The following is a 19,254-nucleotide window of genomic DNA, read 5'->3' as shown; positions in this document are numbered from 1 at the left end:
TGTTCCCGATCCCTGGGCATTAGAGATAGTTGCTCAGGGATATCTTCTGGAATTCAGGGACTCTCCTCCAAGGGGAAGGTTCCACATTTCTCGTCTGTCTACAGACCAGACAAAGAAAGAGGCATTCTTACGCTGTGTAGAAGATCTACTCAAGATGGGAGTGATATATCCAGTCCCAATTACAGAACAAGGACTGGGTTTTTACTCAAACCTGTTTGTGGTTCCCAAAAAGGAAGGAACTTTCAGACCAATCCTGGATCTAAAAATTCTAAACAAATTCCTCAGAGTTCCATCCTTCAAGATGGAGACCATTCGGACAATCTTACCGATGATCCAGGAAGGTCAATGTATGACTACCGTGGATCTAAAGGATGCGTACCTTCATATTCCTATCCACAAAGATCACCATCAGTTTGCTAAGGTTCGCTTTTCTGGACAAGCTTTACCAGTTCGTGGCCCTTCCCTTCGGGTTGGCCACCGCTCCAAGAATTTTCACAAAGGTGCTAGGGTCCCTTTTAGCGGTACTAAGACCGCGGGGCATTGCAGTAGCACCCTATCTGGACGACATCTTAATACAGGCGTCGTCTTTTCTCAGAGCCAAGGCTCATACGGATATTGTTCTGGCCTTTCTGAGGTCTCACGGGTGGAAGGTGAACACCGAGAAAAGTTCTCTGTCCCCGCTCACAAGGGCTCCCTTCCTGGGAACATTAATAGACTCGGTTGAAATGAGAATATTTCTGATGGAGGTCAGAAGGTTAAAGCCGAGCTCTTCATTCCATTCTTCGGCCATCTGTAGCTCAGTGCATGGAGGTAATCGGATTAATGGTAGCAGCAATGGACGTAGTCCCTTCTGCTCAAATTCATCTCAGGCCACTGCAATTGTGCATGCTCAAACAGTGGAATGGGGATTATGCAGATTTATCTCCTCAAATCCAACTGGACCAGAAAACCAGAGATTCTCTTCTCTGGTGGTTGTCTCAGGATCACCTGTCTCAGGGAATGTGCTTCCGCAAACCGGAGTGGACCATCGTAACGACCGACGCCAGTCTGTTAGGCTGGGGCGCGGTCTGGGACTCCCTGAAAGCTCAGGGCCTATGGTCTCGGGAAGAGTCTCTTCTCCCGATAAACATTTTGGAACTGAGAGCGATATTCAATGCGCTCCAGGCATGGCCTCAGCTAGCAGCGGCCAAGTTCATCAGATCTCAGTCGGACGACATCACGACTGTAGCATACATCAATCATCAGGGAGGAACAAAGAGTTCCTTAGCGATGAAGGAAGTAACCAAGATAATCAGGTGGGCGGAGGATCACTCTTGCCACCTATCTGCAATTCACATCCCAGGAGTAGACAACTGGGAAGCGGATTTCCTAAGTCGTCAGACTTTTCACCCGGGGGAGTGGGAACTCCATCCGGAGGTATTTGCTCAGCTGACTCAGCTTTGGGGCATTCCAGAGTTGGATCTGATGGCGTCCCGTCAGAACACCAAACTTCCCCTTTACGGATCCAGGTCCAGGGATCCCAAGGCGGCATTGATAGATGCTCTAGTAGCGCCTTGGTCCTTCAATCTGGCCTATGTCTTTCCACCGTTTCCCCTTCTCCCTCGGCTGGTAGCCAGAATCAAACAGGAGAAGGCCTCGGTAATTCTGATAGCGCCTGCGTGGCCACGCAGGACTTGGTATGCAGACCTAGTGGACATGTCATCTGTCCCGCCATGGACACTGCCAATGAGGCAGGATCTTCTAATACAGGGTCCATTCAAGCATCCAAATCTAGTTTCTCTGCAGCTGACTGCTTGGAGATTGAACGCTTAATTCTATCCAAGCGTGGGTTCTCTGAATCAGTCATAGATACTCTGATCCAAGCTAGAAAACCTGTCACCAGGAAAATTTACCATAAGATATGGCTAAAATATCTTTGTTGGTGTGAATCCAAGGGTTACTCGTGGAGTAAAATTAGGATTCCAAGAATATTGTCTTTTCTCCAAGAAGGATTGGAGAAAGGTTTATCAGCTAGTTCCTTAAAGGGGCAGATATCCGCTCTGTCGATCCTTTTACACAAGCGTCTAGCAGAAGTACCACATGTTCAAGCGTTTGTACAGGCGTTAGTCAGAATCAAGCCTGTCTATAAACCTGTGGCTCCTCCATGGAGTCTAAATTTAGTTATTTCAGTTCTTCAAGGGGTTCCGTTTGAACCTTTACATTCCATAGATATTAAGTTATTATCTTGGAAAGTTTTGTTTTTGGTAGCTATATCTTCTGCTCGAAGAGTTTCAGAATTGTCTGCTTTGCAGTGAAATTCACCCTATCTGGTGTTCCATGCAGATAAGGTAGTTTTGCGTACAAATCCTGGTTTTCTTCCTAAAGTCGTTTCTAATAAGAACATTAACCAGGAAATCATTGTTCCTGCCTTGTGTCCTAATCCAGTTTCTAAGAAGGAACGGCTTTTGCACAATCTTGATGTGGTTCGTGCTTTGAAATTCTATTTACAAGCAACTAAGGATTTCAGACAAACATCATCTTTGTTTGTTGTCTATTCTGGTAAGAGGAGAGGTCAAAAAGCGACGGCTACCTCTCTTTCCTTCTGGTTGAAAAGCATCATCCGATTGGCTTATGAGACTGCTGGGCAGCAGCCTCCTGAACGAATTACAGCTCATTCCACCAGAGCTGTGGCTTCCACTTGGGCTTCTGGTGAACAGATTTGTAAGGCAGCGACTTGGTCTTCACTGCATACTTTTGCCAAATTTTACAAATTCGATACTTTTGCTTCTTCGGAGGCTATTTTTTGGGAGAAAGGTTTTGCAAGCAGTGGTGCCTTCCGTTTAGGTTACCTGTCTTGTTCCCTCCCTTCATCCGTGTCCTAAAGCTTTGGTATTGGTATCCCACAAGTAAGGATGAATCCGTGGACTGGATACACCTTGCAAGAGAAAACAGAATTTATGCTTACCTGATAAATTACTTTCTCTTGCGGTGTATCCAGTCCACGGCCCGCCCTGGCAATTAAGTCAGGTTCAAATTTATTGTTTAAACTACAGTCACCACTGCACCCTATGGTTTCTCCTTTTTCTCCTAACCGTCGGTCGAATGACTGGGGGCGGAGCCAGAGGGGGAGCTATATGGACAGCTCTGCTGTGTGTTCTCTTTGCCACTTCCTGTATGGAATGAGAATATCCCACAAGTAAGGATGAATCCGTGGACTGGATACACCGCAAGAGAAAGTAATTTATCAGGTAAGCATAAATTCTGTTTTGCTGCAAACTGAGACTTTATATCAGTCCCAGGTGGTCTCCTGTATTGAAGGCATTCTCATAGAATTCAGTGAGTTTAGCCCCTGTGAAGTCTGCATTATAATTTCTCTCCAAACTAGAGGCCCATAGAAACAAATTAACTCTCTGGGAAAGTAAAGCTGTCAGTTTTATTTTAAATACAAAGTTCAATGTAATTTGTAAAAACAAAATAAACATAAATATACAAAGTATGGCCTTAAATTGTTAAAGTTACACAGAAACTGTCAAAACATAATCAGAATATGTAAAATCACATACCTAAATACACTGCTGTATACAGAATATATATGCATTAATATGCAAAGTTTAAATGTAATAAAACTTAAAGGACAAAATCTGAATTCTAAAGTAATATATAATACAAAGCACAAAGAGTAAAAGTAGCAACACTCATGTCATTCAGTGCTATATTGCACTGGGCTTGTCTCTCCTTCACATCCAGTGCTTGATATTCAAAACCTTGCTGCAGTCAAGGAGAAAAATCAAGCTAAATCTTTGGGATTTTTTTTAGACTTTGTATTGTAATGTAGGAGTCTCTATTTCACATAAAGAACACTGCATAACAACATAAATATGTCTCAAATAAAATTTTGTGTTTCTAAAAAAAAATTTAAGGGCCTTGCCATACCAACAAGACTTCTTAGAATATCTCACCTGAGCGGCAAGGTTTTGAATATCAGGCTCACAGAGATGCAGGGAAGACCTCTTGGAGAAATATAGCAAAATCCACCTTTTTAGAATATTGTGAGGGATCTTGCAGTGCTGGAGGATCATTTTATATCATCTCATCTGAACCGAGAGCTTTAGATCACCAGGTCTCAAATCTCCTATTTTCTTTATTACAGCCCCACCACTCCATACAGAATCATCTTAGAGAATTCAAAAAGTAAAGAGCCGGGTAATTTCCTTGGTAGTGATTTGTGGAAGGGCCAATTCCTTTTTATGTATCTACTTTAGGAGTAGCCTAAATGATGGACAGGAGCAAGCTGAGGCATATTTAGGTTTTAATATGGATCGGCAAACTTATGTTCCTCATGGAATCCATTCTAGGATTCAAATGTTTCTATAGAATACGTTATCATCCAATTGCTTTATAGAATACATGTTATCATCCAATTGTTTCTATAGAATACATGTTATCATCCAATTGTTTTATAGAATACATGTTAGTATCCAAATATTAAAGTTTAAAGCTTATATATCTCATTTTTAAATGTAACGTTCGGTCAAATGTTGGGTTCCAAATTCTTTAAAGGGACAGTGTATATCAATTTTCATATAACTACATGTAATAGACACTACTATAAAGAAGAATATGCACATATCCAGTATTAACCCTTTTAAAAACTTACTTCAAAGCTCCCAAATTAGCACTGTTGATGAGGTTAGTCTGGGACACCCAGTGAAAGGGGCTGGGAAAACAAGACGAGCAGACACTCCCCCCTTCCCTGCATATGAAAAACAGATTACACAAACAGGAGCCAGCAGGTGTCTGTAAACGCGTGTATACATCTAATACTTTGGGGCTTTGTATATGAGTCTGAAAATCAGCACGTTATTGAAAAATAAGCAAAACTAAACATTGTTACAAAAACACTCCTAGATGGGCTATATAAATGGATCATCTACAAAACATTTGTGCCACTTCAATAGGCTAACACTGGCCTAAATTTACTGTTCCCTGCAAGGAGTTCACCTTTCACCTCTTTATTCATTGGAGGCAGATTTTACCCCATACTGAGGTCTGAATATGTCTATTGTTATAATTACCAAATATCTCACAGTGGTGACAGGAGCAAACCAGGTATTATAGCTTTAGGCTTACAAAAGCTGCTATGATTTTTTTCTCTGCTTGGATCTTTATTATCTGACAGTTTTTTTAAATAAATCTTGAATTAATAACCTGTTTTATGAAGGATCATGAAATACCTGGATCAGAGGATGTGAACCCTGTCACTTATGCCCAAAGTGGCACAAAAACAATCTGCCTGGCACTACCAGAGAGATCATAGCCAAACTGGGCACATAGTTTCAAAAAGGCCTCTGACCTAGAGTAACAAAGGCATTTATGTATATTAAGCAAAGCTTGTGTCATGTACTGTTTGCATCATTTCATTTTAAACATTGTAACTCCTTACAATTCTGGTATTACAGTTAACATCTCATGTTATATTTATTCTTTCATTGTAGCCATTGAACTGGAGTATTCGCTGGACCTGGGTATCTCATGGAATCCAGTTCTTAGAGACTGTCTCCCAACTAATGTAGACTGCACAAAATACCAACTTCAGAGAGTGCTGGTAGCTGATACTTTTAATAAATGGACCCGATTTACTTTGCCTCTGCCCGCATACACCAGGTAGGATCTGATAGCATCACCATTTATCATTAGATGTATAGCATATGTATATAGTTTTATGTAACTATATAGAACCTATTTCTATCAGTCCAGGAGTGTGCACAGCAACACAATTATTGTTAATAGAATTCCACCATTTAACTGTATGTGTTAAACGAACTTTGTTTTTTATCATGGATATTAAATAATGCTATAAATCTTAATTAAACTCATGGTTTTGATAGATTATTGATAGATTATGCAATTTTAAGCGACTTTTCAATTTACTTGTTCATTTGTTTAAAAGCATACCTAGGTAGGCTCAGGAGTATCAGTGCACTACTGGAGCAAGCTACACATATATGCCCTTTGTCATTGGCTACATCAGATGTGCCCAGCTAGTTTTCAGTAGTAATTTCCTGCTTAGGAGCTGAATTGAACTGTATGTTTAACCCCACTGCATGGATTAGATAGTTACATACAGGTAACAGTACTAGAATAAACTTTTGTTACACATTTTTGTACTTTTATGTCCTTTACGTTAAAGACTATTATTTTGATTTTGAAACTAACAGGAAATGCATGTTTGTGCACAATTAGTCCACGGCAGATAAGACCAATTATATCTTAATATTAATGTAGAATACATATCTAATGTATCTGTCTGAAACTCTGTCATTTCATTCCATTAGTTATTTTTCCCCTTTCTCTCTTTGTTAAAGGGACAGTCTAGTCAAAATTAAACTTTCATGATTCTGATAGGGCGTGCAATTTTAAACAACTTTACCATTTACTTTTAGGGACCTATTTATCATAGTGCGAGTGAACATGATCCGCTGTAGTGGATCATGTCTGCCGCACATCGATAAATGCCGATAGCATACACTGTCTGCATTTATCATTGCACAAGCATGTCTCGTGAAATGCTTGTGCAATGCCGGCCCCTGCAGATTTGCGGCTGCTAGCAGGGGGTGTCAATCAACCCGATCGTATCCGATCAGGCCGATTGCTGTCTGCCGCCTCAGAGGTGGCGGACGAGTTAAGGAGCAGCAAGCCGGAAAGTACGGGGGTAGATAGCAGCATCTTGTTAAATACTTGTTAAATCTACCGCTTATAATCAAATTTGCTTTATTCTCTTGGTATTCTAAGTTAAAAAGCTAAACCATAGGTAGGCTCATATGTTAACGCCTCTTATCTCAGTGCATTTTGACCGTTTGTCACAGCTAGACTGTGCTAGTTCATGTGTACCATATAGATAACATTGTGCTCACTTGATTTGAAGGAGCAATGAGAGATAATAAATATATGTATTTGCCTAACTGTAGACCATGCATAAATCAGGTTAGTTTCAAGGTCAATACAGGTAGTTGTGCTTAGGCATATTAATATAGTATTCAACAAAAAGACCCCAAAGAATAGGTAAAAAAGAATGCCTCTTTAGCACAATAGTAGTGTGAAATTCAAGTGTATAATATATATAATTACATAAAATGTCACTTTTATTTCATGTACTTTAAAAACATTTGTTGATAGACAGCAATGAGAACTGGAATTTGCTGCCCTACAATGGGTTAAAAACACTGCAATACTTGTTGCATGATTGAGATCAGTATATAAGTGCACTTTTGTTGTAACCAGTATAAACCGTGGCAAATAAAAATAATTCAATGTATTAATTGAGTGATATTGGTTAAAGGGTTTGCAGAATATCAAAACCCAAGTGTGCTGATGTTTCTTGTGGGACCAAAGGTAAAGAATGAGTATATTGTAGCACACACCGTTTGTGTGCTACTAACAGTGATATCACAATGTATTAGGAAAACTAAGGCCCAACTGACAAATACACTGTGGGTTAATTATACTATAAAGAATATTAACTCTGCATGCTGCAGTTTAAGGGACACTGAACCCAATTTTTTTTATTTCATGATTAAGATAGAGCATGACATTTTAAGCAACTTTCTAATTTACTCCTATTATCAAATTTTCTTCGTTCTCTTGCTATCTTTTTTTTTTTTTTTTAAAAAAGCAGGACTGTAAATCTTAGCAGCCAGCCCATTTTAGGTTTAGCACCATGGATAGCACTTGCTTATTGGAGGCTTACATTTACCCACCAATAAGCAAGCATAACCCAGGTTCTCAGCCAAAAATGGGCCGGCTCCTATGCATCACATTCCTGGTTTTTAAATAAAGATAGCAAGAGAATAAAGAAAAATTGATAATATGAGTAAATTAGAAAGTTGCTTAAAATTGCATGCTATATCTGAATAATGAAATAATTTTTTTTAGGTTTAGTGTCCCTTTAACTTTGATGATTCGCTTTAAATTAGGTGCTATAATATTTAAATTAGGTGCTATAATATAAGATTGACCTTGCAAGGCTGACGGATAGCCCTAACTCTTAGTTAGTATGCAAAGTATAAACTGTAGCAAATATATGAGTGGAACCAAAAAAGATGTTATTCACGTCAATGTATATATTGAGTGGCGTACATTAAAGCATTTATAAAGTATCAAATGTTAAGTGTTTGGCATTTACCATTCAACACTACCATATGGGGTTAAAAATCAGAGAATATCTTGTAGCATCCACTGTTTGTGTGCTACCAACAGTAATACCCCAATTTGTTAAGTACACTTAAAACAAAAATAAAGATGCACCCTTAATCAAATATAATATGAGGAGTGTTCACTTTAGATGCTAGTTTTAGCCTTGGCGATTAACCGATAGTCTTAACTACCGCCCTGGCTAAATGCAAGGAATGCAGTAGCGTGAGTAACTGAAGTTAATATTAATACTGATTTTTTGAGCTATATTTAGGCAACACAGTAAAGAGCAAGTTAAAAAAATGATGCAGGAAGTCCCCTGACGCGGTCGCGTTTCTCTTATGCTTCCTCAGAGGGGTGAATACAACATTGTGCTCACTCCCAAGGAGTTATTTATGAGTCATCACTGATAAAATGCAAGTCTCTCAAAATAACTGAAATAAGGGGGCAGTCTGCAAAGGCTTAGATACAAAGTAATAACAGAGGTAAAAAGTATATTAATATAACTGTGTTGGTTATGCAAAACTAACAGCTAGATTACAAGTTTTGTCGGTAAAAACTTGCATTGCTAACGAGCCTTTTTTTTCCAGCGATCAGCCAATAGAATTGACCTCGCATTCTATTGGCTGATCCAATTAGCCAATCGGATTGAACTTCAATCCGATTGGCTGATTAAATCAACCAATCAGATTTTTCCTACCTTAATTCCGATTGGCTGATAGAATCCTATCAGCCAATCGGAATTCGAGGGACGCCATCTTGGATCGTCGTTTAAAGGAATATTCATTCGTCGTTAGTCCGTCGGCCTAGAAGGATGTTCCGCGCCGGAGGTCTTCAAGATGGAGCCGTTCCTCGTCGGATGGATGAAGATAGAAGATGCCGCTTGGATGAAGATATCTGCCGGTCCGGATGTCCTCTTCTGCCCGGATAGGATGAAGACTTCTGCCGGTCCGGATGTCCTCTTCTGCCCCATCGGATGACCATTGGTGCCCGGCTGGGTGAAGACGGCTCAAGGTAGGGTGATTTACAATGGGGTAGTGTTAGGTTTTTTAAGGGGGGATCGGGTGGGTTTTAGAGTAGGGGTGTGTGGGTGGTGGGTTGTAATGTTGAGGGGTATTGTATTTCTTTTTTTTACAGGTAAAAGAGCTGATTACTTTGGGGCAATGCCCCGCAAAAAGCCCTTTTAAGGGCTGGTAAAAGAGCTGATTACTTTTGGGGCAATGCCCCGCAAAAGGCCCTTTTAAGGACTATTTGTAATTTAGTGTAGGGTAGGGAATTTTATTATTTTGGGGGGCTTTTTTATTTTATTAGGGGGATTAGATTAGGTGTAATTAGTTTAAAATATTGTAATTTAGTTTTTATTTTCTGTAATTTAGTGTTTGTTTTTTTCGTAATTTAGTTTATTTAATTTAATTGTATTTAATTGTAGGTAGTTTAGGTAATTAATTTAATTATAGAGTAGTGTTAGGTGTAATTGTAACTTAGGTTAGGGTTTATTTTACAGGTAGTTTTGTATTTATTTTAGCTAAGTAGTTATTAAATAGTTAATAACTATTTTAATAACTATTGTGCCTAGTTAAAATAAATACAAAGTTGTCCGTAAACTAAAAATAAATCCTAAAATAGCTACAAAGTAACTATTAGTTATATTGTAGCTATATTAGGGTTTATTTTATAGGTAAGTATTTAGTTTTAAATAGGAATAATTTATTTAATTATAGTAATTTTATTTAGATTTATTAAAAATAGATTTAAGTTAGGGGGGTGTTAGGGTTAGGGTTAGACTTAGGTTTAGGGGTTAATACATTTAATATAGTAGCGGCGACGTTGGGGGCGGCAGATTAGGGGTTAATAATTGTAGGTAGGTGGCGGCGATGTTAGGGACGGTTAGGTTAATAACAAATTTTATAGTGTTTGCGAGGCGGGATTGTGGCGGTTTAGGGGTTAATACATTTATTATAGTGGTGGCGATGTCCGGTCGGCAGATTAGGGTTTAATAAGTGTAGTTAGGTGGCTGCGACGTTGGGGGCGGCAGATTAGGGGTTAATAAATATAATGTAGGTGTCGGCGATGTTAGGGGCAGCAGATTAGGGGTTCATAGGTATAATGTAGGTGGCGACGATGTCCGGTCGGCAGATTAGGGGTTAAATAATTTTATTATAGTGTTTGCGATGTGGGGGGGGGCCTCGGTTTAGGGGTTAATAGGTAGTTTATGGGTGTTAGTGTATTTTTTAGCACTTTAGTTAAGAGCTTTACTCTTAACTACTGACTTTTATATGCGGTAGGCTGTACCGCTCACTTCTTCCAAGACTTGTAATACCAGCGTTAGGAAAATCCTATTAAAAAGATAGGATACGCAATTGACGTAAGGTGATTTGCGGTATGGAAACGTCGCAGAAGAAAAGTGAGCGGTACACCTGTACCTGCCAAACTCGTAATACCAGCAGGCGTTAAAAAGCAGCGTTAGGACCCCTTAACGCTGCTTTTTAAGGCTAACGCCAAACTCATAATATAGCCGTAAGGAATGGGTAATAAAGGGATTATCTATCTTTTTAAACAATAAAAATTCTGGAGTAGACTGTCCCTTTAACATAAACCACTTTGACTTTTTTCTTGATTTATTCATGACAATGTGCTCACCGCTTACCTTAAATGCATAAACATGAGTTTCGTAAACTTAATATTCTATACATCTTTAAAACACACCACAGTACTTCAATAAAAGTGCATGATGACGTTAAATGTGTCAATATGACAAATATGTGCTTTTCATATTTAGGTGCAATACAATATACATTGCCTTATAGTATACATGAAAATTGCTCTTGTGTTTCTTATTGAATTTCAGGGATTTTATGTGTATTTCTGTATGTGGTTTATGGGTATTCATTTTTACGTGTCATACTTATTCCCCATCTTTTTAAATTTCCCTGTTGGTTCCCTGTTGCTGTCATTTTACTGTGGACAAACCAGTTTTGAAAAACAATAAATGCTGTAATTATAGGTGGTGTTTTCAAAGCATAATATAAAAGATGTATAGTGCAATGTAGCGTTTATATAAGCTACAGTATGCAATTTTACAGTTCTATAACCTTATGTGCAGAAAAATACAACATTATTTATTTTACCTGTATATTATAAATGCATGTGTTGGTTGCTTGTATTATGTTTATTATGGTAAAGTATTTCATTTTGAAAAAAGTTATATTTCTTTCTTTTTGTGTGCAAGGGTTTAGGAATAAATACTTGAATAACTGTGATATCAGCAAGCAGCAAATTGAAACCCTAAAAGGTTGCCAACTAGAATAGGGAATTAGTAAGCTCTGCCGCTGCCTATGCACTTAGAGCAATTATTTAGAGACAAAAAAACTACAATCCCATCTGCTTCCATTTCCCCCAGAACTATATTTAAACAAATAGAACAAAGTAAGAAAAACAACAATTTGATCATTTCTCGTGATTAGTTGAAAAGAGATCTCTTTCATTATCTATACTTTCTAATGATAGTAATTGCCTAGATGAAATGAGGACATCTTCTTCTGTCCCCGGCAGCAAATATTCCAAAGTGACTACTGATGATTCTGTAGAGTACATTAGAGTTTAGCACTTGTTATTCGTGTTTCTGTACATACACAAAAAAAGAAATTGTTCATTTGTCTTCAAAACTGTTGGTTAGACAGAATAATAAATAGAACAGAGATTTAGTAGTAGAAATAATTATATTTTGTTACCTACTTAAAAATTTCAGGACCTTTAAAAAAAAAAATCTGTTTTCAAGAAGTAATTTCTACCATCCCTTTGGTATGGACAACTATGAAGGCAAATGATAGTCCATAAGATGATGTTATAGTTTATAACTAAATAAGACCACCCTAACTGAATTATAGTATCCAACAATCATTATGTTGTAAACTAATAGATACAAACCACATGCTCTGGAGAGATTATAGTTCTTTTATTGTGATATGTACTTAGTTTGTATGCCCTGATACTCACCAGTGGTAATAACATTTTCTGTAGTGATATTAGTTCTTTCATTGTGATATGTACTTAGTTTGTATGCCCTGATACTCACCAGTGGTAATAACATTTTCTGTAGTGATATTAGTTATTTCATTGTGATATGTACTTAGTTTGTATGCCCTGATACTCACCAGTGGTAATAACATTTTCTGTAGTGATATTAGTTCTTTCATTGTGATATGTACTTAGTATGTATGTCCTGATACTCACCAGTGGTAATAACATTTTCTGTAGTGATATTAGTTCTTTCATTGTGATATGTACTTAGTATGTATGTCCTGATACTCACCAGTGGTAATAACATTTTCTGTAGTGATATTAGTTCTTTCATTGTGATATGTACTTAGTTTGTATGCCCTGATACTCACCAGTGGTAATAACATTTTCTGTAGTGATATTAGTTATTTCATTGTGATATGTACTTAGTATGTATGTCCTGATACTCACCAGTGGTAATAACATTTTCTGTAGTGATATTAGTTCTTTCATTGTGATATGTACTTAGTATGTATGTCCTGATACTCACCAGTGGTAATAACATTTTCTGTAGTGATATTAGTTCTTTCATTGTGATATGTACTTAGTTTGTATGCCCTGATACTCACCAGTGGTAATAACATTTTCTGTAGTGATATTAGTTATTTCATTGTGATATGTACTTAGTATGTATGTCCTGATACTCACCAGTGGTAATAACATTTTCTGTAGTGATATTAGTTCTTTTATTGTGATATGTACTTAGTTTGTATGCCCTGATACTCACCAGTGGTAATAACATTTTCTGTAGTGATATTAGTTCTTTCATTGTGATATGTACTTAGTTTGTATGCCCTGATACTCACCAGTGGTAATAACATTTTCTGTAGTGATATTAGTTATTTCATTGTGATATGTACTTAGTATGTATGTCCTGATACTCACCAGTGGTAATAACATTTTCTGTAGTGATATTAGTTCTTTCATTGTGATATGTACTTAGTATGTATGTCCTGATTCTCACCAGTGGTAAAACCAATAACATTTTCTGTAGTGATATTAGTTCTTTCATTGTGATATGTACTTAGTTTGTATGCCCTGATACTCACCAGTGGTAATAACATTTTCTGTAGTGATATTAGTTCTTTCATTGTGATATGTACTTAGTTTGTATGCCCTGATACTCACCAGTGGTAATAACATTTTCTGTAGTGATATTAGTTCTTTCATTGTGATATGTATTTAGTATGTATGCCCTGATACTCACCAGTGGTAATAACATTTTCTGTAGTGATATTAGTTCTTTCATTGTGATATGTACTTAGTTTGTATGCCCTGATACTCACCAGTGGTAATAACATTTTCTGTAGTGATATTAGTTCTTTCATTGTGATATGTACTTAGTTTGTATGTCCTGATACTCACCAGTGGTAAAACCAATAACATTTTCTGTAGTGATATTAGTTCTTTCATTGTGATATGTACTTAGTTTGTATGTCCTGATACTCACCAGTGGTAAAACCAATAACATTTTCTGTAGTGATATTAGTTCTTTCATTGTGATATGTACTTAGTTTGTATGTCCTGATACTCACCAGTGGTAAAACCAATAACATTTTCTGTAATGATATTAGTTCTTTCATTGTGATATGTACTTAGTTTGTATGTCCTGATTCTCACCAGTGGTAAAACCAATAACATTTTCTGTAGTGATATTAGTTCTTTCATTGTGATATGTACTTAGTTTGTATGTCCTGATACTCACTGTTTCATTGGCTGCTTATAATGACTAGATAAGGGCTAGTTTGTTATATAGCACCCCTAGAGGGATATACGTAGTACTACACTGAAACTTTGGTGTTGATGGCTAAGCTGGAAACTCTGGGGCATATCTATCAAGCTCCATATGGAGCTTGAAGCCCCGTGTCTGAAGACCGCTGCTCCATAACCTGTCCGCCTGCTCTGAGGAGGTGGACAGAGTTTGCCGCAATTCAACCCGATCGGGTTGATTGACACCCCTCTGCTAGTGGCCGATTAGCCGCGAGTCTGTAGGGGGCGGCGTTGCACCAGCAGTTCACAAGAGCTGCTGGTGCAATGCTGAATGCGGAGAGCGTATTGCTCTCCGCATTCAGCGAGGTCTGTCGGACATGATATGCAATGTCGGATCATGTCTGACAGGCCTTTCATAAATAGGCCCCTCTATTTCAATTAGAATTAACCTAATTATAAGTTATTTACACTTATGGTAAATTAAATTGTACTCATGCCCATATTATTATTGTGAGTGGAGTGAAAACGTTTGCACTCGTTGGACTTACCGCTTGTATTATGAGTTGAAAGTAAACACGATCGTTTGAACGCAAACGCAGTTTATGCTAGAATGATAACCGCAATTTCAGAGCTCTGGTTAACTGTTTCACTAAACTATAAAGTTGCACAAAACACATCAAAAATACATTACAACGTATAGTTACACTCAAAATAACATTATCTAATACAAATTATACAAAAAAATATTGCATGAAAAAAGTTATAAAGGCACAAACATATGAGGTCTCAGGTGTTAGAGGAAAAAAAAGTCAGCCAAAGGGCTTTAACATAGATACATACATATAAACACATAAATGCACATGTACACACATAAGACATATATATAAGTGCATTGAAACCCTTTACATTTAAGTAGATGAAAACATGTAAAAGCATATTTATGCAATATTCATTTTTAATTTACCGTAAATATTTCATAATTTAATGTTCTGCACATACCGGAATATGTTCTATGTATTTACAAATAGATATTCCTATATATATATATCTATATACCTATATATAATCATGTATATTTTACCAAAAACACATCAGATATATTTAGAAATATTTATTTATGAATAAATAAACCATATTATGCTACGTGAAGAACATTGGAATGTGAAATATTCACATTTTCATGTTGGGTTAGAGGAAATGAGAATATGAGATCAGGTTTGCGCAAGAGTGGGGTGTGTTTTTTTCCACTATTTTTTCTCCATTAACTTCTATGGGGAAAACTTGAAAGCGCACGCAATATTCTAACTTTAGAATTTTGCACTCATCGGGTTAGCACGAGAGCGAAAACAGTTTACTTTCAAATCATAATACGAGCACAACCCGACTAGCATAAAAATCTTACTTCTAGCGCAATTAACGCTGAAGTGGAAGCGTTAATTTGCACTCCACTCATAATCTGGCCAAATGTTTTATATAATTGAATTACTATAAGTAGATTTACATATAGAAAAACTTAAGAACTATTAATGCCCTGTATGGGATGAAAACTCCTTATAGCTCACTCATGCTTTGTAAAGATACAAACCCCTAATAACATAGGTTCCATCACAGCATATGTGTATATGATGCTGAAGTACAGTAATAACCTTTACTAGAAGCATTTTGGTAAAGTACACTGCAAAAATGCTTCTATTTAAAATGCTCACCTCCCTATTCCTTTAAATACAGGCGATTCTCACTGTCACTGAGTCTAACAGCATCTGAAAGGACTGTATTGATCTAAATACCAGGTAGCTCTATGAACAAGAGGGACAGACATCCTTGGTTGGGTTTCGTTAAAAAATCTGTTAAGTCCCTCAAGGGACAATGAGCAAGAGGTCTGTACTGGATTGCTCTATAACCCATAAGGAGATGAGTCCCATAGCATCATTTGTATTGGGGAAGGAAATGTCATGCGCATACAACTGGGAATAACCTTTCCATAGCAGCTTCGTCTAGTGTAGAGCATAATATATTATTGTCTTTGGAATATGGGTCAGTTATGTGTCTCCTGCTTTCTGCTACAAGTGCCACTGCTAATGCAGTTAGGGCTCCTATAGCTCACAGGGAATGGAGTAATGAGACCAATGACTCCTGGGGGTCACTGTATCAAATGCCATGATGACATGGTTGACATGATTCGCTGTAGCATCGCTAAATGCCGACAAATGCATTTAGCTAAAAGGTGGCGGACAACCACTGCTTCTTAACGTAAGTTTCAGGCGGACCTGAAACTTCGGGGGTAGAAAGCAGCGTACTTGTTAAATCTACCCCCTGGTCTTTGTTTCATTATTATCTTATAAGGACTCAGCCATTCAAATCCATTTTTCTGGCTATTAGAGAAGCCTATGAAATAGAAGATGACTAGTCTTACCTCTGCAGCTTCCCCCCCCCCCTATATAGGGTTCTATTTATTAAGCTTCAGAGCCCCAGTGTTTCAGGTTTGTGCGAGCGAGCCTGAAACGCTAGTTAAGAAGCTGCTACTTAATCTCACTGTCACATAAAGTATGTCAGATTTCAATCATCCCGATCCAATCGGGATGAATGACAGCCCCCTCTCGCATGTGAGCAGGATGCAGCATTGTAAAATGCGGGCAGCAAATGCAGAGTGGACAAGGTTAATGATAACAAACCTCTTCCGCCCGGCACTTAATAAATGGGGCCCATACACTTAAGTTCTGGTTATAACATCAGAACTTAGCATACTATTAATATAAAAACATTTTTATAGTAAATATATAAATAGTAATTAAATGTTAAAGGGACAGTGTAACAATAATCAAACACTCTAATTCATAAGAGCATTGTATTATTACATAAATGCTTCTTGTTAACTGTGTTTAACATTTGCAAATTAATTTTGTGCTTCAAGGTTCTCCAAAACCAGTCCTGAGCATGATGTGACATGTGTGCTGCTCAGGATTGCTGGGAATTGTGGCTCCTAAACAGGACTGCTTTGCAGTTACAAGTTGCAGTTATTAATGCAATAATAAAATGCTGTCATTAGTTAAAGGGTGTTCTTTCTGCATTTCGATAAGAGGCGTAACTAGAACTTACTGAGCCCAAGGGCAAACTCTGTGCAGGACCCCCCTTATTTCAACAGTACCCCTTTCCACAGCAAAGCTGATATATATAAAACACACACATATACACAAATACACACATATATACACATACACACATATATACACATACACAGACATTTATACACATATAAATCAACAATGGATCACCTGTGTTGAAAGGAAAAGGACACCACAAGCAGTATGCAAGTAAAAACAGACTTTATTGGTAAGTCTGTACAGAATTACACATATATACAAATACACACACACATACACACACAAACACATGCACATATACACACACACAAACATATATTCATAGTAAAATAGCTGCTTAAAGGACAGTCTACTCCAAGTTTTTTATTGTTTAAAAATATAGAAAATGCCTTTATTACCCATTCCACAGTTTTGGATAAACAACACAGTTATAACTTTTTACCTCTGTGATTACCTTGTATCTAAGCCTCTGCAGACTGCCCCTTATTACAATTCTTTTGACAGACTTGCATTTAGCCAATCAGTGCCCTCTCATAAATAACTCCACAGGAGTGAGCACAATGCTATCTATATGCCACACATGAACCAGCACTGTCTAACTGTGTAAAACTGTCAAAATGCACTGAGATAGGAGGCGGCATTCAAGGGCTTAGAAATTAGCATAATATCCTACCTAGGTTTAGCTTTCAACAAAGAATACTGAGATTTGTTGATAAAAGTAAGTTGGAAAGTTAATTAAAATTGCATGCTCTATCTGAATCATAAATCTTTATTTTAACTAGACTGTCCCTTTAAGAACATCCCATTGAAAGTGTAATCATTTAGTAAGCAATATCTACTCTTATAAAATAATTACAAAACAGCAGCTATGGATACTAAATGTTATAGAGCAACTTGAAGAGATAGAGAAGTGAGGGTTAAAAAACATTGCTTGTATTGCCTGTCGGGGCTCACTCACCTCCGTTTGCAGAGATAACAGCACACAGGAAAGCTGTAATAGCTGTAATATGACCGGACCCTTCCCCTGCACAGAGGGAGCAGTGGCTGCGGGCCCCTTAAAAGGATGGGCAGTGGCATCCCCTGTAGTTACGCCCCTGATTACAATGTCCCTTTAAAGAAAAATAAAACACAAAAAACAAAAATCGGCATGAATGCATTTCAGTTTTTAAAAGAAGCATTTTTTCAACACATACAGTATGTATTAGACAAATTCTTTAAGTGAAAGATTTTAGTGATAGATTTTAATGTGCACAGAGCTATGTGCATATGCCCTGTGTACTTTCATACATCACTCCTTCTCAGAGAGCATATATTGTTACTCAGTTTGCATCATAGCTGAAACATTCTACTGCCGGCTATCTGAGCAGGTATAGGGCTAGATTTATCACAGGTCAAACGGACATGATTCGTTGTAGCCTCTCTAAATGCTTGTGCAATTGTGAAATGCTTGTGCAATTCCGCCCCCTGCACACTCACGGCCGCCTGCACGCACGTGGCCGCACACTCGCGGCCGCTAAAAGTTGGTGGTGGAGAAGTTAAGGAGCAATGGTCTTACGACCGCTGCTTCTTAACTTTGGTTTCTGGCAGACCAGAAACCATTGGCGTAGAAAGCAGCATTCGCTTCTTCTTAAATCTACCCCATAGTGTTTAACTGAGGCTGCACAGGTCCTAAGTACATATGCTCCATGCACAATTAAAGCGTTTACTGAAACTCACTAGAAGCTTTTGTGCTAAACTGCTAATAATAATATATGTCTAGTGGGCAAAGCTGAAATGCTTTCATGTGAATTTCAGTTTTTTTGTTTAAAACTTACTGTAACTTTTCTGCGAAATCAAATGAGTTGATATAATACTTCCCTTTCATTATGACAGACACGTATTTGCACATATATACAAGATGCTGATCATTTTAATAAAACAATACAATTATCATCCTCACAGTAATTAACTGAGCAAACAGAGAGATTACCTTTAGCAACAATGTATAATGTATAATAGACCACGCTTTAAAAAGGCAGTAGCCCACTGTATTGCTTTAGATAGCTTTGTAATTTATAAACAGCAATTCATCCACTGAGCCCACATTTTATGATTATTATTAGCTTTGAATATGAAGAGTAAAAGCATTCATTACTTTATATTTTTGTCCTTCCCTGGTAAAGAAATAGTAATATTTTTCACAAAAGTAAATCTGATGTTAAGGGCAAATACTGCC

The 19,254-nt window shown here is 37.5% G+C and overlaps 1 protein-coding gene across 1 annotated transcript in view; it reads left to right on the top strand.

The window, feature by feature from the left end:
* Positions 1-19,254, top strand: part of RELN (reelin) — a 957,839-nt gene that overhangs the window by 858,058 nt on the left and 80,527 nt on the right. Inside the window, 1 exon segment of the mRNA XM_053716545.1 lies at positions 5,475-5,643. Within this exon segment, the coding sequence (XP_053572520.1) occupies positions 5,475-5,643 (169 nt within the window).

Source organism: Bombina bombina, chromosome 6 (genome assembly GCF_027579735.1).
Source record: "Bombina bombina isolate aBomBom1 chromosome 6, aBomBom1.pri, whole genome shotgun sequence".
NCBI classification, from domain to species: Eukaryota; Metazoa; Chordata; class Amphibia; order Anura; family Bombinatoridae; genus Bombina; species Bombina bombina.
The sequence above is the reverse complement of the archived record's forward strand: the minus strand, read 5'-3'. Positions and strand labels throughout refer to the sequence as shown.